The following is a 19,560-nucleotide window of genomic DNA, read 5'->3' on the forward strand; positions in this document are numbered from 1 at the left end:
CACAAAGCCCCCAAGAAACTTCCATGTGCAGCTCGATCACGCGGCTGGAGTGAATGGACTTTCAAGCAAATGAGTGTCATAAGCTTTTTCGGTTCAATGCGCATATGATAGCTCCATCATAATTACTAGCCGTAGGCTCGAGCACCTTGTCATCCAGTGCTCAATGAGAAACACTTTAGGTTCGAAAGTATGTCTTGCGCGATAAGTGTCCTAAATCGTTAGATATTTGGATCCTGGAGCAGTGATTCGCTTCTAGCAGTGAGTAGTCTGCGATCGGAGGTGGATTTCATGAACAAATACATACAAACCACTTAGCACTAAACACTAAAAGGCAAAGAGAGGACCTTGAACATGATGCGATGTGTCAAGTATTGGCACCAGACGGTACTCTGCAATATAGAATGAAGACTGAGTTGAGATGTGGATATGTCTCAGCTTCAAGTCGAAATAGTTTTCGACATGGCCTGATAAGATTCAATGATTAGATAAGATAAGATGCAGTGGCTTGTCTCTTGAGGCCGAGGAACATCAATGAAAAGGAAGAGCCTCCACAGATATAGTCCATCACTTTCTCTCTTTGTGTCCCTTCTCTCAAATTCTCAGAATGTCATACCTGGACAAAATTGCTGAGGTCAGTCAGACATAGATGGTCCAAGATGAATAGTAGCATCTGCTGATGCCGTGTGGATAGGAAAGAGACAGAGGCGAGGCCTGATAGTGTTCGGCTGGGCATGCTTAGAATCTGAGGTACGTACTGGTCCCAACAGATGCCAAGTGGGAGCAGCTGCAAGCTGTGAGGCTGCCAGCTGGTGTGGGTACGTACCGATCAAGGGGTCACCCCTCTGCCCCACTATTGGCGGCCAGTTAGAACCCCAACCCTGGGCCCACAGGCCCCAGCCCCCGGTCCTTGACCCACCCCTCACCATTGCCGATTAACCGCCAAACCCCAAATGTGATCGATCCTCTTTTAAGCGAGTGAAATCATCGTCAATCATTGCCGACGAGACCCAATAGACTGTGATGATCCACCTGTCATGATCGCCTTGGCCTGATCTGCTGCGGGGGTCGACATACTATACAGTATAGTATACTGCTGTTCAATGTATGGACAACACAACACAACGCAACATGACACGACAAGGCCTTGAGACGGCCGGCTCGCCTGAGCTTTTTGGGGCCATGCCGTTTTGGGGGTTGCTGCAGGGCGAGGCGAGGGCGAGGACCCCCAGAAACCCCCCCTTGGTGTGACAGATGCTGTTTGAGCCTCATCCAAACCTCGTCTCAGAACACACCCCTTCCTGGAGACGGCGTTTCTGCTGCCCTGCTACTGATCTGCTATGCCCCCCCCAATTCTGCGTCTCGCTCTCGTTCGTTTTCGAAATGGCGCCAATTAAACATCAATTACTTGCTTAATTGCTTTCTTACTCTCTCTTCCTCTTTTCTGCCATCGCGAAAAAGGGTGTCATCCATCGACAAATTCATCGACGACCATTTCGACGACCACCTCGACGGTGCTTCCTTTCTCTTATTTTCTTTCTTCAAAGGCACACCCTGGACGGTGAACAGGCAACTGGACTTGCCTGACGACGCTCATTCCCACCACTCTTAATCATCAACCGCCATGGCATCACACAAGTACGAGAACGTGCAGCTCACAGGGGAGCATGACCACCACAGCGACCACGACGACTCGAGGTCCAGCACAGAGGTTGAGTCGCTGATCGGCGAGGAGAAGTCATGGCGCGCACACCAGCACGAGAGGAAGTCCAAGAGGTCACAACTATCAAGCATCCTGCGGTCATCGCGGTGGATGCTGGACACGACACTGCTGCTCATCATCGTCGCCCTGCTGGTGCGCAACGAGATGAGGGAGCCCGTCCAGGACCAGTGGCAGCTGCTGGGAGACATGACCGGCGTCGGCCCACGGTTCCCTCAGAAGCTCGCCCGGTTTGAGTACGACACGTCCTACGCGCCCATGAACACGTCCGAGTTCTTCACCAATGAGACCCTGAACAAGTGGAACAACCTGATGCCAAGTACGTATACATTCGTGTTACATTTGTCACCACGTCAAGTATGCTAACAGATAATCAACAGAGGGCATGGGCTTCCAGTGGGTCAACGACACGCACAAGTACCACGACCTGCCCAAGCCCATTGACTGGTACGAGGGCATGACGGTGTTCACGACCTCGGTCACGCACCAGATCCACTGCCTGTTCGCCATGGCCCAGACCTACTCGGGCCTGTCCTCGGGCCACCCCATCCCAGACGACCACCACTGGCACATGATCCACTGCATCGCCTACATGCGGCAGGCCATCACCTGCGCCGCCGATACCGCACTCGAGGGCCACGCCACCACTTTCCCCGATGACAACTCTGGCTCCGACGGCTGGGATGCCACTCACGTCTGCAAGGACTACGACCAGGTCTTGAGTTACCTTGAGGGAGTGAGGGCGTATGATGACCAGCTGATCTATTAGTGGATGCATGGTGTCTGTTCTTATTCATTAATTGGCATCCAGTCGGGAAACCACAGAAAACACGCCACTTGCCCGCCGGCGTTGATGGTTGGCAGTATATAAATTAATGACATATATGATCATATCAACTTGATCTATTTACTTTTAAATGCCTATTAAGCTGATTTTCATGCGGTCGTGAATGGATCTCACTGATACAGAGCCTCTTTTTCTGGGCAAAGGAAGCAGAGTATCGACGTCCAAGGGGGCCGCTCACTGCAGTCACCAAGCGCTTGAATGTAACCACGTTTTAGAGTATGAGGAGACGGCATTGTATTTCCACCTACCTGAAGGCTGAGAGGTGCCGTTTTCAACAACGGTGAGTTACTGTTGAGCAAGGATTGCGCCTGTATGCTGAGCTGGCTGAAAATATAAGTCTCGCTCGGGACGGAAATACAACAGCTGCGAGAATGAATCCACATATTAACTTACTCTTTCATCGCATTACTACTTAGGTACACCTGTTCCACAAACCAGTGGAATCATCGACTACTCTCATATATCGCCTTGTGTCACTGCTGTAGGTCTGCCTGATGCCGGAACCTCTCTCTAAGTCTGCCTCTTTCGGGTAAACAGCAAACAGTCAATCTACCCAGATTGAATTTAATGCATATGTGTTACCAACACTGCAGTGAAGTGAATTGCCACAGTGATTGTGATATGCATATATTCTATGTGTGCAAGGAACTTGGCTGAATAATGCACCGTTCCTGTTGACCTTCCGAGAACAAGCCTCGTGGGATAAAAAGTGTAACACACGGAACGGGCCGCCGCAGCCAGTAGATTGCAGTGATATATTTAGTAATGGTTACACAGTGAAATATTTACTCCAATGATCAACACCTGCTGTCACAATGTACCAGTGACGCAAAACGACCAAAGCTCCATCGACTATTCAAAGAACTTGAAGCTATAACCCGTATCGATTGCATCTCCAGGACTATTCTGTCGGCTGTAGGTGGTTTGACTCCACCAGACATAGGTACCAGTGAACCAAGCGCGAGCATCCCAGCTATACGGGGTGCCCTTCTCGACACCGTGGAACATGAAAGGGATGTGCCCGGTTCCACCAGGGCTCTCATTGACATCGCCATCTGGCAGCGCAAACGTGTGATGGCCAGGCCCATCAATGTACAGCGTCGCGTCCCAGCCGTCCATCATCCTGTCCTGATGCGAGCCGAACAGGCAGCCGTTGGACTTGTACCAGTCCCACACATACGTCGGGTCGCCGCCCTTGCGCAGCCGCAGGTCCGCGAGGCAGTACTTATTGTTCCAGCTGCCGTTGGCCGAGTAGACGATGTGCAGCTGGCCGTTCGGATCCACAACAGCCTCGGGGCCCTCGTTGATCAGGGGGCTGTCGCCCTGCTCCCAAGATTCGCGCGGCTGGGAGATGATGAACCGCTGCCCGGTGGGCTCCGTAGGGCTGTTCATGCGGCAGATGTACAGGTTCTGCTCGCCGTTGTTGCTCTCGCTGTCCCAGCCGGACCAGACGAACCAGCCCCGGCCCTCGAACACGAAGAACGTGCCGTCGATGGCCCACTGGTCGTCCGGCAGGGCGAGTTTCGACTCAGACGAGTAAGTACCCAAGGGCGAGTCGGCGCTGATGACGTACATGCGGTGAGCGGCGTCCACGCCGGCTGAGAAGTGGATGAAGGTCCGCCCCGAGTCCGTCGTCAGCTCCGGGGCCCAGATGGCCCCCCTGCCGGCGTCATCAGACCAGACTTTCTCCCGCTGGACGTCTGATGCGCCGAGGCCTTCAAGGGATGATGCCGCGCGGACGTAGATGCCGCCGTCGGCAGACTCGGCCGAGTAATATGTGTCTCCGACGTGGATTGCTGTGGGATCGGCGCCGTTTCTGACCTTTACCGCCAGCGTGGAGTCGGCGAGGCAGAGAAGCACGGCGGCTACTGCGAGCAGCAATGCGGTGGGCTGCCGCCAATATGACTTTACAAATGTGTTCAACATTTTCAAATATTGCTGTCTCTGGATATATCGAACATACTGTCTCCCCAAAACTTCTCTCGTCGAACGGAGTCCCCTTCGTGGATTTTATCCTTTCAACACCAGACCTGAGATCGGCATCAGCAGCTGCGAGAACGCCACACCCTATCATTCTTCTGGAGAGGATTATCCTGTAGCCTGCTGCGGCCCCATAAAAGCCACGATAGATGACTGAGCTGACATCTTGGCGCAGCGAATCCTCCATTCAACATGGTGCTTTAATGCAAGTAGACCGCAGGCGGGCCGCCTGTGATGACCTCACCACCATTCGTTGTTGCTAATGACGCTGTGCCCCCCTTTGGTGGCCTCAGAGAGCGCAATGGAGACGTCTTGATTGGTGAGTACTGCTTATACGACGGCCGCAGGTAAGATGGCCTGGGCAAATTGGCTGAATGTGGAGCTGGTGCCGACTTCCGTCAGCCCTAGTAAAGGGGTGAGAGATCGGAATAGTGAGAACAAGGCGACTAACACAATTAGGTAAGGGTATTGAGCCCGGAAACATTGAATCTCAAGTTCACTTTACAGATATCCAGACTCATGGCAATAAGGTTTGGGAAACGTGACAGTTTCGGGAAGAACTAGTTCCATGAACTCACAATTGCATATTGCGCTTAACTTACATATTGGAAGTAGGACAGAAGCAAACCCATACCACCTAGAGACTTAAGTCAACTAAGTACATTGATCTTGGCTAATGGGATCATGACATTGCGATCTTCGTAGCTGAAAGTTTGAAAGGGAGAAAATACAAGCCTCGGACTCTCGAAAGCTCCTCGCTCTCGCCGCTCATACTCTTTGCAAGATGAAACTCAAGTGAGCAACTCTAAGGCCGATCATCAATTAGGAAGCGGCGTTGAGAAAGAGGATCCTCCGTTAATTTCGGGCCAAGCACGAAGACATGTCAAACAGAGTCAGTACCGGAGGTAATTATCGTGAGACTCCCTTGGCTGCAGAACGCACCTCGTAGAAGATGACGAGAGACTGAAAATATGCCCGGAATGGAGACAAGATCTTCATGCAGCCTTGCTCTCATTTCTCGCGAACCCGCGTTTGTGCTACGCCCATACGCTGTGACCAGGCATCCAGCGACTCCGTGTTTGTGCTTCGCCGCTATGCCGTGCCCTGCTTCTCCCTTCGACTCGGCAGTGAACATGTAATGAAGAGAATAGAGACAGTACTGAAATTGAATATCTATATAAACCCTAAGAGGTCGCAGTCTTCTCCATTTTGAATCCAGACATCCTCACACATCTCCATCAACACAAGACACTCAATTTTACAGACTCTAATACGCTTTCCACACACTACAACCAAAACATCTTCCAAAATGCAGTTCTTCACCATCCCCGTCCTCGCTCTGTTTGCCGCTGGCACCCTCGCCATGCCCAACAACTTGGAGTCCTCCCACTCCCTTGAGGCCCGCGTCGATTGCGGACAGATCCTCCCTGCCTGCAACGGCGGCAGCGTCGTCGGGCAGACCAACTGCCGCTGCAGTGGCCAGGCGGAGACCTGTGATCTCTGGTCCTGCCCCGGTTCATCCCCGAACGTCGTAAGTTCCCCATTTCTCTTCCCGCAATATCTCACAACGCCAATGAATGGTTTCCGTTCTCACCACAACAACCCCTCATCTGTCCCTTTTCCTTGGACACAATTGGCTAATGGAGGATCACCTGTGTACAGATGGTTTGTGGCCAGCGCGGAACTGGTTGCGTGTGGATCTAGGGGATGGGCGCATGTATCCTATTAAGAGCTGGTGGCTTTGAGATCCAGTTTTGCTGAAGGGGGGACTGAACGTGGGAAAAGTGTGCATCCAGATGAGAGACAAGTCAAGTTCTGGATAGCGCAAGATTTGAGGTTTCACTTCAAGACACTCGTTTTTTTTTCCACTTTTTGAAGAACTACATTAGTTTCATAGTTGATTTAGGGATAAAAGGGCACTGTGCGCTTATAAGCCGCTGACAGCAGCAATCCACTGTTACAGCAGAAAAGGGGGTATTTGGCTGATGAGAGTAGCGTTAGCAATAAGCACACAAATCGTCCATGCATGGGTTGCCCACGTGCAAACAAAACACCTTGAAGACAACCTCAAGTCACATTCTACGTAGCATTTTATGTAGTGGTCTGGAATGAGAACCGTGGACACACTTGACCAATCCTAAGCCATAGAAACCCCAAAGCAAGAATTATCATAAAGAAGCTTCTGATAAGGTGATCATTTTTTTTTAAACTTCCTCTAGCATGAATTTACATATGTATGGACCCAAAAAAGCAGTTCTTTCGTTGTACAATTATCTACAGATGAGGTATTAGTCGAGTGCACAGAGAAGCTCACTTGCTCTGTCCTGGCATATTTCGTTATCATGTCATATGGTGGTCGTCACGTCATGGCCTCGTTTGCTTGTCATCCTCAAATCCAGCCGGTCTCTCAGGTGAACGGACACGCGACTTCTGCCTTTCCCTCCATTCCTGCACTTTCTGGTCCGCCGTCCTTTTCTGAAGCCTCCCACGGTCCGACCCAGGCCGCTTCGAAGACTCCCTACGCTTTGAGGATTCCCTTCGGGCGGCCCTGACATCCCTCCGTGACTGAGACCCAAATTCAATCTCCGCTCTCCCCGGGTCAGTGGGCTCCGAGAGCGCTGCACTGTCCTGCAGGACCCGTTGCGCCCACTCCAGCTCTGATTTCGAGGTCTTGACGGCGGTGGGGAACGTCGACGCGCGCGCGGGCTTGGTGATCTCGTCATCGCTGTCCTGCGCCTCGGACGGTGGGTGGTTGTGGGTGGTCTTCTTGGTATCGGCTTCGTCTTCGACCTCGTCCATGGTGACTCGGCGCTGCACCGCAGGCATCTGTAGCCCGGAGCAGGGGTCTGTGTCATCGTCTTGCTCGGATGTGGTGAGGTCTGCGGGCCTGATCGTCTGCGCGGCCTCGCCAGCGGGCCGCTCTCCGGCTCTGCGCTCCGTCTTCACATTGAGCACCTTGGACAGCAATCCTATGTCGGCCCTCTTCGCGTTTCTCTGGAACTTCAGCGTGGCTAGCTGTTCTTCCAACCTTTCGATCTCGGCGGTTGAATCATTACCCCAAGCCAGGCGTGGCTCGTTGTCTACTTGCTCTTGATGATCGACTCTAGTTCTCGATTGCGCTTCTGCAGGAGCTTCCGCTTGTCGCACTGATCCCGGTGATTTCCTGTCCTTATGCGTCTTCAAAATATGACCCTTGATGGTAGAGTGTTCGGAGGAGCCATAGTAGTCGTCTTCGATCACAGAGAACGGGCTCAGATCCTCTCGTCCCTCGTAATCTTCGGTTTCGTCATCGCTCATAATTTCCTGGCCCATTCCCATGTCTCGAGGCCCCTTCCCGCGTGGTGCACCTGTCCATTGAGGCGTCCAGTCCAGCAGAAGCTGGTTGATGATCTGGTCATCCGCATTGCGTTTAGGGTCATACGGCACATTGTCGAACTGAGAAGGATAGAACGGCCGTCGATCGGCCAAATCAAGATCCGAAACGGATCGGTGCAGGCCTCCGCGCACGCGAGAAGCCTCGAGTGCCAGTCGAGCTTCCGCTTCAGGAATGCCCAGCCGTGCGATGGCATTTGACCGCAGGTGCAGTTCGGACGGTTTGCGGCGCAAAGTCGGGTGGTTTGCCAGCGAGCGCTGCTGGTAAGGTAATCTTCTGGGTGCACCTCCCTCGGCTGCGTCAGTCGATGCCACATCCAACGAGTTGTCTGCGTCGTTATGTGTGTGTACCCTTTCAAATGAACGGTCCATGAATCTGCGGTCTATGGCCCTCGTCCGCAGGGTCAGTGGTTGTGGAAACCCATCCATCGAGTTGCGACGAGTTCTCTTCTGATCCGTTGAAGTAGCCCTCAAGTCACCTACGTAAATCTCAGTTAGTCACTGACCAGAACAAATCAAGATTATCAGCTGGGCAGACTACCCTCAGCCTTCTTGTAATCTTCACTCAGCTTTAGTAGGTCACGCATTTGCTCCTGGTTAAGGGCCCTGAGAACCACAACGGTGTTACCCTATGAGTAAAATAGTTAGCTAAGTCTCGTAGCAGGTTTTGGCATTCATTTGTGGCAGCTTGCCTCTTCGATAAAGGGATATCCCAAATCGATCAGTGCCCGTTTGGATGCAAGACGCGCCGCGATGCGAGTCCTGCGATTCTTCGGGTGCTCCTTGCCCGCGTCGTCAGGGTCCGAGTATGCAGATGACCAGCTCGACTCTGTGGATTCTTCCGTGGAGCTTTCGTACCTTCGGCGGTCTACTACCTCAGGACGTGGAGGTCGTGGTGGTGACGGTGCCCTGTTGTTGAAACTTGCTCCTGGCGGTGGATAGCCGTCCGGGGGCCCGTGAGGGTTGTACGGAGCATCTGGAGCATCAGGGGGCCGCGGAGGAGGTGGTGAGTGGAAAGCCGGGGGAAGAGGAGGCGGTGGTCCATTTGGAAAGTGAGGAGAAAACTTTGGTGGACCATTGTAGGAATTAAAATTGTTGAACTGTGGCGCAAGTGGAGGCCTGGAAAATGGCTGGGCATTATTGGTCATTGATGAGTATGTCTGGCTGTCATCATCTCCAGGCATTTGCTCCATCTCAAAGAGATGCTGAAGGTCGACATGCGCTCGCGGAGTTCTCGATAGATACACGAAAATGGCCGTGACGGAGGGGACCAGCTGGAAGGGATTTGACTTTGAGCGGATTAAGTCCAGCTGTCGGAGATTCCACTGGTACTCCGGACTGCTCTCGCCATCGACAATAGTCTCATGAAGGCGGGCAATCTGCGTTTGCTGGTCTGGTCGGAGCGATAGTCTCTTCATGTTAACTGATGGGGGCTTACTGTCCAGGATAAGGAGACGTTGAGTAATATCGTCATGGTTGCGGATGTCCTCTATCACCGTGCATCTTGCCCAGCTCTGTGTCTCCGATTGGGACTCTTTGAGGCTTGAGTGCTGCTGTATGATCCAAACTCGATATGTTGTTAGCGCAGTCTGGTAGTCATCACGATCCATCATGTCTTTAGACACGTCTTGTACATCGCGATGGGGACGGTTCCTGGTGAGGCTTGATTGACGGCTGTGTCCTGGACGTATAGAGAACTGTGGTCCAATTTCTCTGCGCACCAAGCGATTCCGATCGCCAAGGGAAAGCCGTCTAGGATACGTTGGTGGTCCACCGGAATAATCGTCACTCTCCCAGACGCTCTGTCCATCATCCCTCCAAGGTCGCTGCGGATACAGATCCTCCACGATTGCCATGACTGCGGGCTCCTTGCTGCCCCCGATCTGGAACGAGGACTTTTGCGAAATACTGAGCTGCACCAACCGCCGAGTCTGGGGTCCGGATCCCCCGTCGTCAAGCACCGCCTGCAGTGCAGCCAAGTTCTCGGGACTCAGAGAAGCAAGCTTTTTGTAGACTGACTTCTGAGATTGGCGGAGGCGCAAGGCACCGTTGACTGTATCACGTAATCCAGGCTCAAGACGGTATGGAATCGCATGAGACTTGCCCTGTTTAATTATGTAGACGCATGTCTGGGCTTCAGGCACGGCAGTTGCACTGCCCTCCGAATTGAAGTCTGTAGTGAATGATTTGGGTCTCGAGGCTCCTTGGTGTGCGCCCATTTGAACGGGGTCTGTAGAGCCTGCTTCTTCGAGCTCGCGTCTGAGTTTGTCCTGCTCTTGTCCAACAGTGGTGGGAACTGTATTTGTCGACTTCTTCAAGTGAGGACGAGGATTGCCTGGGATACGTGTTGTATCTATTTCAGGCTTCATGCTCTCACTATTGCGTCGCCCGCGACTCATCGACCGGCCCAAATTTCCCGCGCCCCTGTCTTCCTCGGGTGCAACTGTCATCCTTAGAGGCTCGTCTTGAGAACTGCGAGCATTGTTTGGGCCTGTGGCTGTTCGTAAGACGGGTGGGGGTGAATGTGGGCGTTGAGTCTGGGTAGAGAATGGTCTGGCTTCATTCATTTGCTCTCCAGAATGGGGATGGAAGTGACTCTTAGGAGGCAAACGCGACCCAATTGCAGGTGGCAGGGAGGACGTTCGTTTTCGTTGAGCCATCGTTGGTACAAACGAAAGGCTCCCTTCGGAAGGACCTTTCTTTGCACGTTGCTTTCCCCCGGATTTCCTGTTACCAAAATTTATCACACTGACTGATGTCTGGTCAGGGTTTCTGTTATGGGAAAACTGTGCCGCGATGGAGTGAATATTTCCCTGAACAGCGATTCCGCGGATGTAATTATACGCGACAGTCTGCTTCCAGTCTTCTTGTCTCCAGCAATGTTAGCTTGTGACCGAAAAGTTGTGGGACATCAGGTCACTCACTGATGTGAACGTTGGTGGATTCCAAGAGACACGACTGAGAACATAAGAGTCAAACTCAATTGGAATTGTTGCAGACGCTTGCTGTATCCTTCCAATTTGGAGAAGTCACCTTTGAAAGTCCAACGAAACCGATTCCGTAGGGAGGAAGCCGCCTCAGCGAGAGAGCTATCAATCTCGAAAACGGGCTGTTTTGAGTTATTTTCTGTATCCCTTTTGAGCGCCAAAAGCCTGTCCAATAGCTCCTTCTCAAATTTGGGGCCGTTCTTATTCGTAATCGTTGCCTCGATCCTCCAGAATATGGCCAGGCACTTGTGTGCTGTGTCTTTCACGCCCAGAATGGCGGTACTGGAGAAGAGTAGTAGGCCTTTTCCCTTTTTGAGATTCTCCTCTTCGATTTGTAGAAATTCGTGGATCCTATCCAGCGCCACTACAGTTGAGTCGATTCCGTCAACGGCAGCTTGCAAGCTCTCCTTGGCGTCACCAATCTGAGAGTAAAACTGATAAATAGCGGCTGACAGCTGAAAGCCAAATCCTGCTATCCCGATGACAGAGCCAGCGGCTCCAAGAGCGCTGACAGGATCCATACAATCGGACTAGCTCGTGAGGGCAGGGTCACCATAGCTGACGCATAGTTTCGAAGCCATTGAGAATTCGCAACGTCCGGTACCGGATAAGATTATTTGCCAGTAGTCACTGAAACATTCGATCAAGACAGGGTTTCGAGGACACTTGGGGTTTTTGAAGACGAAAGAGAGGGCTCGGGAGCTAACACTGCATGCACTGCTTTTTACACATCATATGCATTGGCGGACCGACTGTGATATCTGTCTGAGTGGCTGGGACGTAGCTTAGCGTCTTACTACACTGCGAATGCAGTGGTATGGAGGCCTGCATGCATACCTGCATCCTTTCAACGCTGCGCCATCCAGCTACAGTAGTGTGGGAGTAGCGCTTAGCAGTACATGTGTAACTGCAACGAGGCTCCGTGGGCATTTTGGCAACCCCCACAGGCAGACACGGAAGCAATGGAAGCATGGCATTCTTACAATTTTCTACTATTGTTGAAGTTCATGATATTGTCTATTTATACAGACATTAATTATGGAAGTTTTCGAATAAGCTATTTTTATTGGACCGATGACTTATTGATACATGATTACCTGAATAGAGATGTTAGTTGAAGTGGTTGGCTTACTTGACACGCGACTGTAAGCGGCTTGTGACACGAGGTGTGTTTGTTTAGCCGCCGGCCTGCAGAAAGTAAGTGAGCTAGTGAAATTGGCCGAAGGTGAGACCAAGTAGTCTACCTGTCGTGCTGTCAGGTCAGTGGAGGCAGTGTTGGTGAGTTCAACCCCAAGCTGCAAGCCACAAAAATAAGCCCTGCCAGAGCTGAAGTATATTATCGATAGCCAACCCTAGCTGTAACCAAATTCCTAGTTTCCAGTCTCTCTTGCATCATCGTACGTGGGGGCAGGGGGGCTAACCTCGTGATTATCCAAGTACTTGCAAAGGGCGCCAACATAGTCGCGAGACCGAGCTGCACTTACTTGAGCTGCTTCGGTTCTTTTAGGTCATTGACTTCTCAACCAGGGTTCTGACTGACCCATTTGGGTGACGCTTCACGGCTGGGCTGCTCGACACTGGACAAGGACTTGCGCCTCATCACTGAGAGCCTCCAGATCTCGTGAACCAGCCTCGTATGCTTGACGATCTTGTTGCTCAATGGCGGTTGATATCAATTAGTCCCGAGTCAGTACTTCATTGATAACTATCTTCTATATGGGAATATAACGATCCTTACCCGGTAACTTCGGGCTCAAAAATATACCACAAAATTGGCCATTGAGATTGATATTGGGCGAACTGAGACGTGTCCCATTCAATTGACCTTCCTAAAAAGCAATTCATGATGCTAAATGCTTCTGAGACAGTCTGGAATAAAAAATGACCCCGACTATAATTACGCCAAGCCAGCTGACGCCAGCTGTCACCAGCTGCTGAGCTTGTCTCGGGTCATCGTGGCACAGCTGAGCATGCCGCTACATTCTGGAATCTTCGCCCGGAGGTTCGCCAATCACCGAAGGAGCTTATTAATAAGTGCGAGCTGCACTGAGCTGCTTGAGCTAGCAGTACACAAGACACATCGCTTTACACTTGCTTGAGTGGGTCACAGTCGGGGTCAGTTCTTGGTCTTACAGTCTCTACGTGTAACGCCCATACGAACAAACCATACAACCCATTTGCATTGCCAATACACAACACCCGACTCGACATCTACAAACCGGATAAAGCTGCCCAAGATGAGCGGCCCACAAGACTCGAACAGCCTGACGTCGGCGACGGCCTTCTCACCATCTCTCGAAGCCATCCGGCTGGCGGCGCAGATGTACAATGCCGCTCGCGAGGGGAACAAAAAGGTGCTGGAGGAGGCCATTGAGTCGGGTCTGCCGGCGAATCTGACAAACGAGAAGGGGGACACGCTGGTGAGTGGGCGAGCCCCTACCCCTTGAAGTCCGACCCCTGAAGTGGCCGATTCCCGAGTCAGGGATGCAAGCGTCAGCCCCGCACTCAAGGGTGGTCAGCGGCAAGCATTTTGGCTGGGCATGTTGAATTGGAATGCCTGTAAAGCAGCATTGAGAAACTGACATTCATGACAGCTCATGCTGGCCGCTTACTACGGCCACGCGGACGTGGTCAAGTTCCTCATCCAGAATGGGGCCGACCCAAACAGACTGAACGACAAACGCCAGAGCCCGTTGGCCGGTGCTGTTTTCAAGAAGCTGGATGATGTTGCACAGGTGGGTCTTGTTTGGGCACTTTTCGATCCTACTGAACCATACCTATATCATCACGATTCAGGTCTCGTAGTTCAACTTACATCCGCAGTTCAGAGCTGATATCGTGCGACCAGGTTCTCCTCGACGGCGGTGCCGATCCTGATTATGGAACGCCATCAGCCCTCCAGTGCATCGTTATGTTCAAGCAGGAGGACAAGTGGAGGGCAAAGTTCGAGTCTGCTCCGGGTCGGGGCAAGGCCACTGATCCCGAGACCACCGAGGAGAGGGCCCCCGAGCGGATGAAGTAGAGGCTGGCATCATGGCCAATCGGTGAGGGTATGCGTTTCTTTCAGCATGGCATTTTTGGCATGGGGATTTTCGTTTATACAAAACTAGTCACGATGAAGCGATCAAGACAATTACAGGAGTCATCGGAGTGCATAGGTGCATGATGCGGTTGCTACCCACGCATCTCAGTCTCAGTGAGAAAAACTGGGCTCCTTTAAATTTGAAGAAATTATCCAACTCATTCTGTTCTTTTCAAAAAGACTTTGACTGCTTGAAGCATCTTGCAAAACTCCGTTTGCATGTGGTGAAGACCTGAAGCGGTCTCAAGTAAATATATCAAATAAATCGAACTAAATTTATAAATTTATGATCACTGGCTTACTTCACGGAGTACCAACGATTTCGAAATCTATGTCCAACGGACAAGCTTTGAGTGAAGTATTCTATTGCACGAAGTGCCGAAACATAACGAAGAGAATGTAAGAAATGGAATGTGGAAGATACCAGCGGCATGACCCACCAAAGAGATCTTAGAAAAGCGTTACTAGAACGAAAGCAACAAAGGCAAACTGTACGCCATCGCTACGAAAGAGACCAGGAGCACCCGCAGTGACAACCGACGGCCGCGACGACCCAGCCACGATGATACTGTTAGTCGGCGTCGTTGGGTTCGTGGTGAGACCCGACCTGATGAGCTCAGTTGATCGTGTGGCATGCGGATGGGACTTGGAAAGCACAGGTGCAGCTGACTCGTGTTCAGCATCAGAGGGGCCAACACCAGGCGATGAGATCTCTCCTGCGTGAGCATCAGCAATTGAGGAGGGGGCGAGGCTAGAACCGACGCTTTGGCCGATTGGTAATGCACTGGTGACTGGTATCACTGTCAGAATGGCGGTGGGACTTCCGCTCATTGTGGCTTGGATGGTCGTGGGCACGGAGACTATCGTGAAACTGGTGGAGGTCGAATCTGGCTGTCCATGGTCTCCGTTTGACCTGCCGGTCTGGGTAGTGGGCACAGCATTCTTGGTGTCACTGCTACCTTGAGTCTCATTCTCGGGCATGAACACGGTGTTTGTGACGGGTGAAACGGTCGTGCTCACGGGGATGAGTGTCGTGGCCACGAGTGTGCTTCCCGCTGGACAGTTGTCCACTCCAGGTGTGCACTTTGTCAGGGTGTATGAGGAGGCTGAGTCTGTATGGGGTTAGTGAAAGAAATGCCACAAAGTCGACATGTGGGTGAGCTTACAGATTGTGGAGGCTGACCACTGGGTTGTGGGCTGCTCCTGAGGTGGGCTCGGACGAGGACTCTCAGTCACCGGACAGATGGTGGTAGAAACTGGGATGGTAGAGGTAACGACTGTTGTACTGGATGCTGGACAGCTGGGGACATTCGCAGCACAGGATGTTATAGTGTAGGTCGTTTCCGAGTCTGTGGTTAAGATTAGCTCTAGTGGTTTTGATTTTTCTGAGGCGGGATGACTTACAGATAGTTGAGGTTGTGAGTAATGGGGTGGAAAACTGTACAGGTGCAACACTAGTAATAGTAGATCCTGATACAATGATAGTAGCAGTAGACTGCGTTTGTAGCGAATGTGTTGAGCTGATCTGTGAATGCGACGATTCAGACTCGGTCGATTCAACCAAAGTGATAGAATCTAGTTTCGTGGCAGACGGCTCAGACTGGGTAGTCGCTATAAGTGTCCCGCTGGTAGATCCTGCGGTGAATGAGCTAGAAAGGTTCTGCATGTTTGTCGTCTGCAAACCCATCGTTTGGGAGCGAATTGAAGTAGAAGGACTTGTCGTATTTTGTGATCCCAGAGTGGATGACGAAGATGTCGACTGAGAATGAGATGTCGTCGACTGGGATTCGTTGGGTGACGAACTGGTGTGCTCCGTGGGAGGCGCGGACGAAGATGTCGATTGCGGGGATGACTGGTATATCTCCGAAAATGACGAGTGCACAGACTGAGAAGTATGAGAGACAAGTCGCGTCGAAGTTGTATAGTCAGGGTTGGTGTTTGTCACGGTAACGTTTGTGGAACCAGATGCTGAGCTTTGTGGCCCAATGGAGGAGAACTTTTCATGGTTTGAAAGAGATGACGAAGTCGTTGACACCTGATGGTTTGAGAACGTTGTAGATAAATGCTGACTAGATGACGATGTTGAGGGTGGTATATCTGTGGATGATATCAAGCCCGTGGGGCTCAACGAAGTTAAGGGAATGTAGTCGGGAGGACTCGAAGACGTTATGATAGCTGGGCTCGACAGTGTGGTACTAACGTCGGCGTTCGTCGACGAAGTTGTCGGGACAGCGGTTACGACGCAAGAGCAGGCGGCCGAGACACGGCTGACACGCTCCCCTTCATCATCTCCGCTGCAGTCCTTGAGGTAGTTAGGGATGGCTGAGGCATCAGTAATGGTGCCATCCAGCCACTTGGCACAGTCTGTGATGGCCGTCTTGCGGTTTCGGCTTTCCATCATCTTGTTGTAGTACTCATCGGCTTGACAGCTCGGCGTTTTGGTAGACGTTTTGGTAGAAACAGCCATGACGGCAAAGGCCGCAAAGCTGAGGAAGACAGTGGTGGTTCGCATTGTAATTCACTGTTGCTACTATGTTAAAATTTGAGATGGCGAAGATGCTCATATGACAGCTCAATGTGATTCTGTCGATGGCAAGATCGTGGATTACAAACTCGATCCCCTGTGCCATCTCTTTATATTTGCCCGGGAGTATTATGGGGAGGATGCCTTTGATCAGAAGTCCAAAATGCATTGACAATCACGGGTGAGCGAGAACACTAAGCGTCATCACGACTAAGCTTCGTAGCTGGTCACCTTTGACATAATAGCTGCGGGAACGGCATCCCGACGAATCCCACACGAAGAGAAGAGATTAGAGCCCACTTGAAGACGCAGGCGGGCATCATAGGTGGCTAACTACTACGAATGTGCACCTTACATGAATCTTGGACGGACGCTAGGTCTCCCTATTACTATGAAAAGCTAAAAGACAAGACGACATACGACAACACATATTCCATTCATGGCTACACTACTCCGTATGACCAACCATAGCTCAAGATCTCGGCCGTTTCCCTTGAAGGATAAAAATGCCATCGAGAAACAGGTATGAAAGACTGACAGCGGATCGATGTTATTCGGGGACATCAGGCCTCGGAGGGCCCGCCGGGTGTTACAGTAGATGATGTTCGTTGCCGTCCTTAGGAGCTATTCCCTTCATTGTCACTCAAACGATAGACAAGATCAGTTCCTGTAAGTCTTGAGCGTGCCGAACCTTGATTTCTTCGTGTATTATTTATAGAAGATCTCCATTGTACTGGCGGCTCGCTCATCTAAATAAAGACGCACGTGCCGTCCGAAGTCACCGGTACGTCTACGTATTCTTTCACTTATTCTCCCATTTCTAGCTCCTGCCAAGAGCCGCAAACCAGTAATATGCTGGGCTCTTGTCATTTGTTGTCACCCGAATCTTCTCGAAAGACTTTGTTTGTTTTTTTACGTGGTTCTGCTGCCGAAGGCTAACCCAACATTTCCACAGCCGAGGCAGGTCGAGCATGCATTGGAATCCTGAAAGAAACCCTCAGAGCGGTTGAACCTGGCTATCTAGGTATAGTAAACTTCTCGTCATAGATCATGCATTGAAGTGTTGATTCTCAATAAGTAACCTCTGCCTAGGCAGGCTCATGATTTCAAATCTCTTGGTAAGTACTGCGTAGTGGTGTACAAACAGTCGACACACAATGAGCGAGAAACAGTCATAGTACCTCGGGCTTGATCATTGCATGCTTGCTTCATGTCGGCACGTTTTAATGTGGCTCAGCAGAGCATAGCCGGCTTGCTGTCTGTCGAGGCCTGAGCAGGAACGGTGACGGGAGAAGTGAATAAGAGGGATGGAAGCGGGTAGTTGTGGGCCACTGTGGGCCACATCGATCGACATAGGAAGCTTGCCCCGTGGGAAGTAACAGTAACAACGGAGAGCTCGGAACAGGATATGCTCATGGCCCATCCACCACCTGCACTGGCTGTGGAGACAGCTGCTGATCGATCGGGCGAGTGGCCGACTTCCGTGGCGGGAGACAAGCCATCAGGACGAGAACGGCTTGTCTCCTGTCTCCTGCGTCGGACGGAAGTCGGCCACTCGAAGGCCAAATGACTCCAGGGGTCAAGTTTGTGGGATGGTGTGAAGGTGTCAACCTGTGGAACCAACGTCGGGCAGGGCACAAGAGGCAGCTGGCTACGCTCAGATGCTGGAACTCTGTTCCCAGGTACAGATGAATTTGCTTTGCCGTCGATGTCATGAGGCTGACAGTGCTAAAAAGCATTGTCCAAGAGCGAGCCTTTAATTATTCAGTGCCCCTGGATCCTGAAGGCATTACATCATTCTAAGCCTTCCTTACTTTTGCGCAAGGCAAAGCAACTGGGCTATTTGGATGAACGAATAGCCGCGCTGTACCCAGATTTGGCTCCTCGGCCGACAGATCCGCGTAAATCCGGATTTTAAGGGTATGTATAGTGGGGGAGAGGCATCTTTTGGCTCCAGTAACATCCCCGCATGGGCTGTGTAGTCGCATGACTTACAGACGATCAAATTGATTAACGGTCAAGGCCGGGCTGGATGGGGAATGTGTAACGGGTAAATGGCACTGACTCGTCGGATTTTGATTAATCAAAATCCGAATATAGACATTCGGATATCCCTGAGCGGATACAAGTGACCGAGAGAAAGATGGTTATAAAGGTTCTTGTTTCCAGCCTCGAAAGCTTATATACAACTCATTCTCCAGCAGCCAGCCAATTCAGGTCCTGCAATAAATCACAGTCTCTCTCTAAGTAAAGAGCGTCTCTAGTCTCTCAACTTTGCCCACACAAATATCAAAATGAAGGCTTTCACCGTCCTCGTCAACTTGGCCCTTGCCTCCAGCGCCGTTGCCGTCGCTGTCGACAGCCGTGCAACTCTCCCGGGCTTTGAGGAGCGCGCTTGCGGCACCACTGGCGGTAAGTTCACAAGAAAACCCCTGCTAAATTAGCCAGCTGCATGACCAGACGTTATGCAACCCACAAAGAAGACAGACTTGCTGACAATATGATCTTCCAAACAACAGCGCCTTGCACTAGCGGTGACGACTGCTGCACCTATTGCGACCCTTACTCTGGGTGGACTTGTACCGACCAGACCAGCGCATGCGTTGCTACCGGCAGTAAGTTTGAACCAAACTCATAATGTGTTGATTCAATTCGTTCTTCAGTCGTACTTTTTGCTGATATATCTCCTTTGCAGCGGTCCCTGCCTTGGGCCAGAACGACTGCTGTAGCAAGGCTGTTGATTCGGATGGCAAGTGTACTTAAACAATTTGTAAAAGTCAATTAATCTGTACATATTCTACCATGGCACTTGCAAGCCGTTGAAAAAAAACTCAACTATTTGCTGCTTACCCTTTTGTCTACGCTATTGACGTTAGAATGATGATGACTCTGATGCAACATGCTCCTCTCGCCCGTAATCACATGTCCCTCTAAATTGAGGGGTTCAGCCCAAAAGCTACCCTTGCGACAAATCTGACGGACGACCCATAAGGCATGTCTCATATCGCACAGACAAACCTGCTCCGTCTTTTCCCAAGGACAGTTCGACTG

At 51.3% G+C, this 19,560-nt stretch overlaps 8 protein-coding genes across 8 annotated transcripts; 4 read left to right on the forward strand and 4 right to left on the reverse strand.

Moving 5' to 3' along the window:
- Window positions 1-1,621: 1,621 nt before the first annotated feature.
- On the forward strand, window positions 1,622-2,486 carry J7T55_010960 (uncharacterized protein; the record flags this gene model as incomplete). The annotated part of the gene is made up of 2 exons (XM_053135982.1): window positions 1,622-2,036; window positions 2,098-2,486. 2 exons carry the CDS (start codon window positions 1,622-1,624, stop codon window positions 2,484-2,486), a joined length of 804 nt encoding a protein of 267 aa, XP_052986367.1.
- A 930-nt stretch (window positions 2,487-3,416) lies between these two features.
- J7T55_010961 (alpha-N-arabinofuranosidase 2) lies at window positions 3,417-4,490 on the reverse strand (the record flags this gene model as incomplete). The annotated part of the gene is made up of 1 exon (XM_053135983.1): window positions 3,417-4,490. One exon carries the CDS (start codon window positions 4,488-4,490, stop codon window positions 3,417-3,419), a length of 1,074 nt encoding a protein of 357 aa, XP_052986368.1.
- A 1,363-nt stretch (window positions 4,491-5,853) lies between these two features.
- On the forward strand, window positions 5,854-6,248 carry J7T55_010962 (signal peptide-containing protein; the record flags this gene model as incomplete). The annotated part of the gene is made up of 2 exons (XM_053135984.1): window positions 5,854-6,075; window positions 6,207-6,248. The coding sequence occupies 2 exons, from the start codon at window positions 5,854-5,856 to the stop codon at window positions 6,246-6,248; spliced, it is 264 nt and encodes an 87-aa protein (XP_052986369.1).
- A 660-nt stretch (window positions 6,249-6,908) lies between these two features.
- On the reverse strand, window positions 6,909-8,345 carry J7T55_010963 (uncharacterized protein; the record flags this gene model as incomplete). Its single annotated transcript, XM_053135986.1, has 1 exon — window positions 6,909-8,345. The coding sequence occupies one exon, from the start codon at window positions 8,343-8,345 to the stop codon at window positions 6,909-6,911; it is 1,437 nt and encodes a 478-aa protein (XP_052986370.1).
- Window positions 8,346-8,590: 245 nt separating this feature from the next.
- J7T55_010964 (uncharacterized protein) lies at window positions 8,591-11,424 on the reverse strand (the record flags this gene model as incomplete). The annotated part of the gene is made up of 2 exons (XM_053135987.1): window positions 8,591-10,413; window positions 10,896-11,424. The coding sequence occupies 2 exons, from the start codon at window positions 11,422-11,424 to the stop codon at window positions 8,591-8,593; spliced, it is 2,352 nt and encodes a 783-aa protein (XP_052986371.1).
- A 1,716-nt stretch (window positions 11,425-13,140) lies between these two features.
- J7T55_010965 (ankyrin-like protein) lies at window positions 13,141-13,925 on the forward strand (the record flags this gene model as incomplete). Its single annotated transcript, XM_053135988.1, has 3 exons — window positions 13,141-13,323; window positions 13,498-13,638; window positions 13,752-13,925. The coding sequence occupies 3 exons, from the start codon at window positions 13,141-13,143 to the stop codon at window positions 13,923-13,925; spliced, it is 498 nt and encodes a 165-aa protein (XP_052986372.1).
- A 510-nt stretch (window positions 13,926-14,435) lies between these two features.
- On the reverse strand, window positions 14,436-16,497 carry J7T55_010966 (uncharacterized protein; the record flags this gene model as incomplete). Its single annotated transcript, XM_053135989.1, has 4 exons — window positions 14,436-15,097; window positions 15,222-15,334; window positions 15,669-15,870; window positions 16,056-16,497. 4 exons carry the CDS (start codon window positions 16,495-16,497, stop codon window positions 14,436-14,438), a joined length of 1,419 nt encoding a protein of 472 aa, XP_052986373.1.
- Window positions 16,498-18,803: 2,306 nt separating this feature from the next.
- J7T55_010967 (uncharacterized protein) lies at window positions 18,804-19,272 on the forward strand (the record flags this gene model as incomplete). The annotated part of the gene is made up of 3 exons (XM_053135990.1): window positions 18,804-18,921; window positions 19,029-19,124; window positions 19,205-19,272. 3 exons carry the CDS (start codon window positions 18,804-18,806, stop codon window positions 19,270-19,272), a joined length of 282 nt encoding a protein of 93 aa, XP_052986374.1.
- Between the last annotated feature and the right edge of the window lie 288 nt (window positions 19,273-19,560).

This window comes from Diaporthe amygdali, assembly GCF_026229845.1.
Source record: "Diaporthe amygdali strain CAA958 chromosome Unknown NODE_62_length_164125_cov_65_766172, whole genome shotgun sequence".
NCBI lineage: Eukaryota > Fungi > Ascomycota > Sordariomycetes > Diaporthales > Diaporthaceae > Diaporthe > Diaporthe amygdali.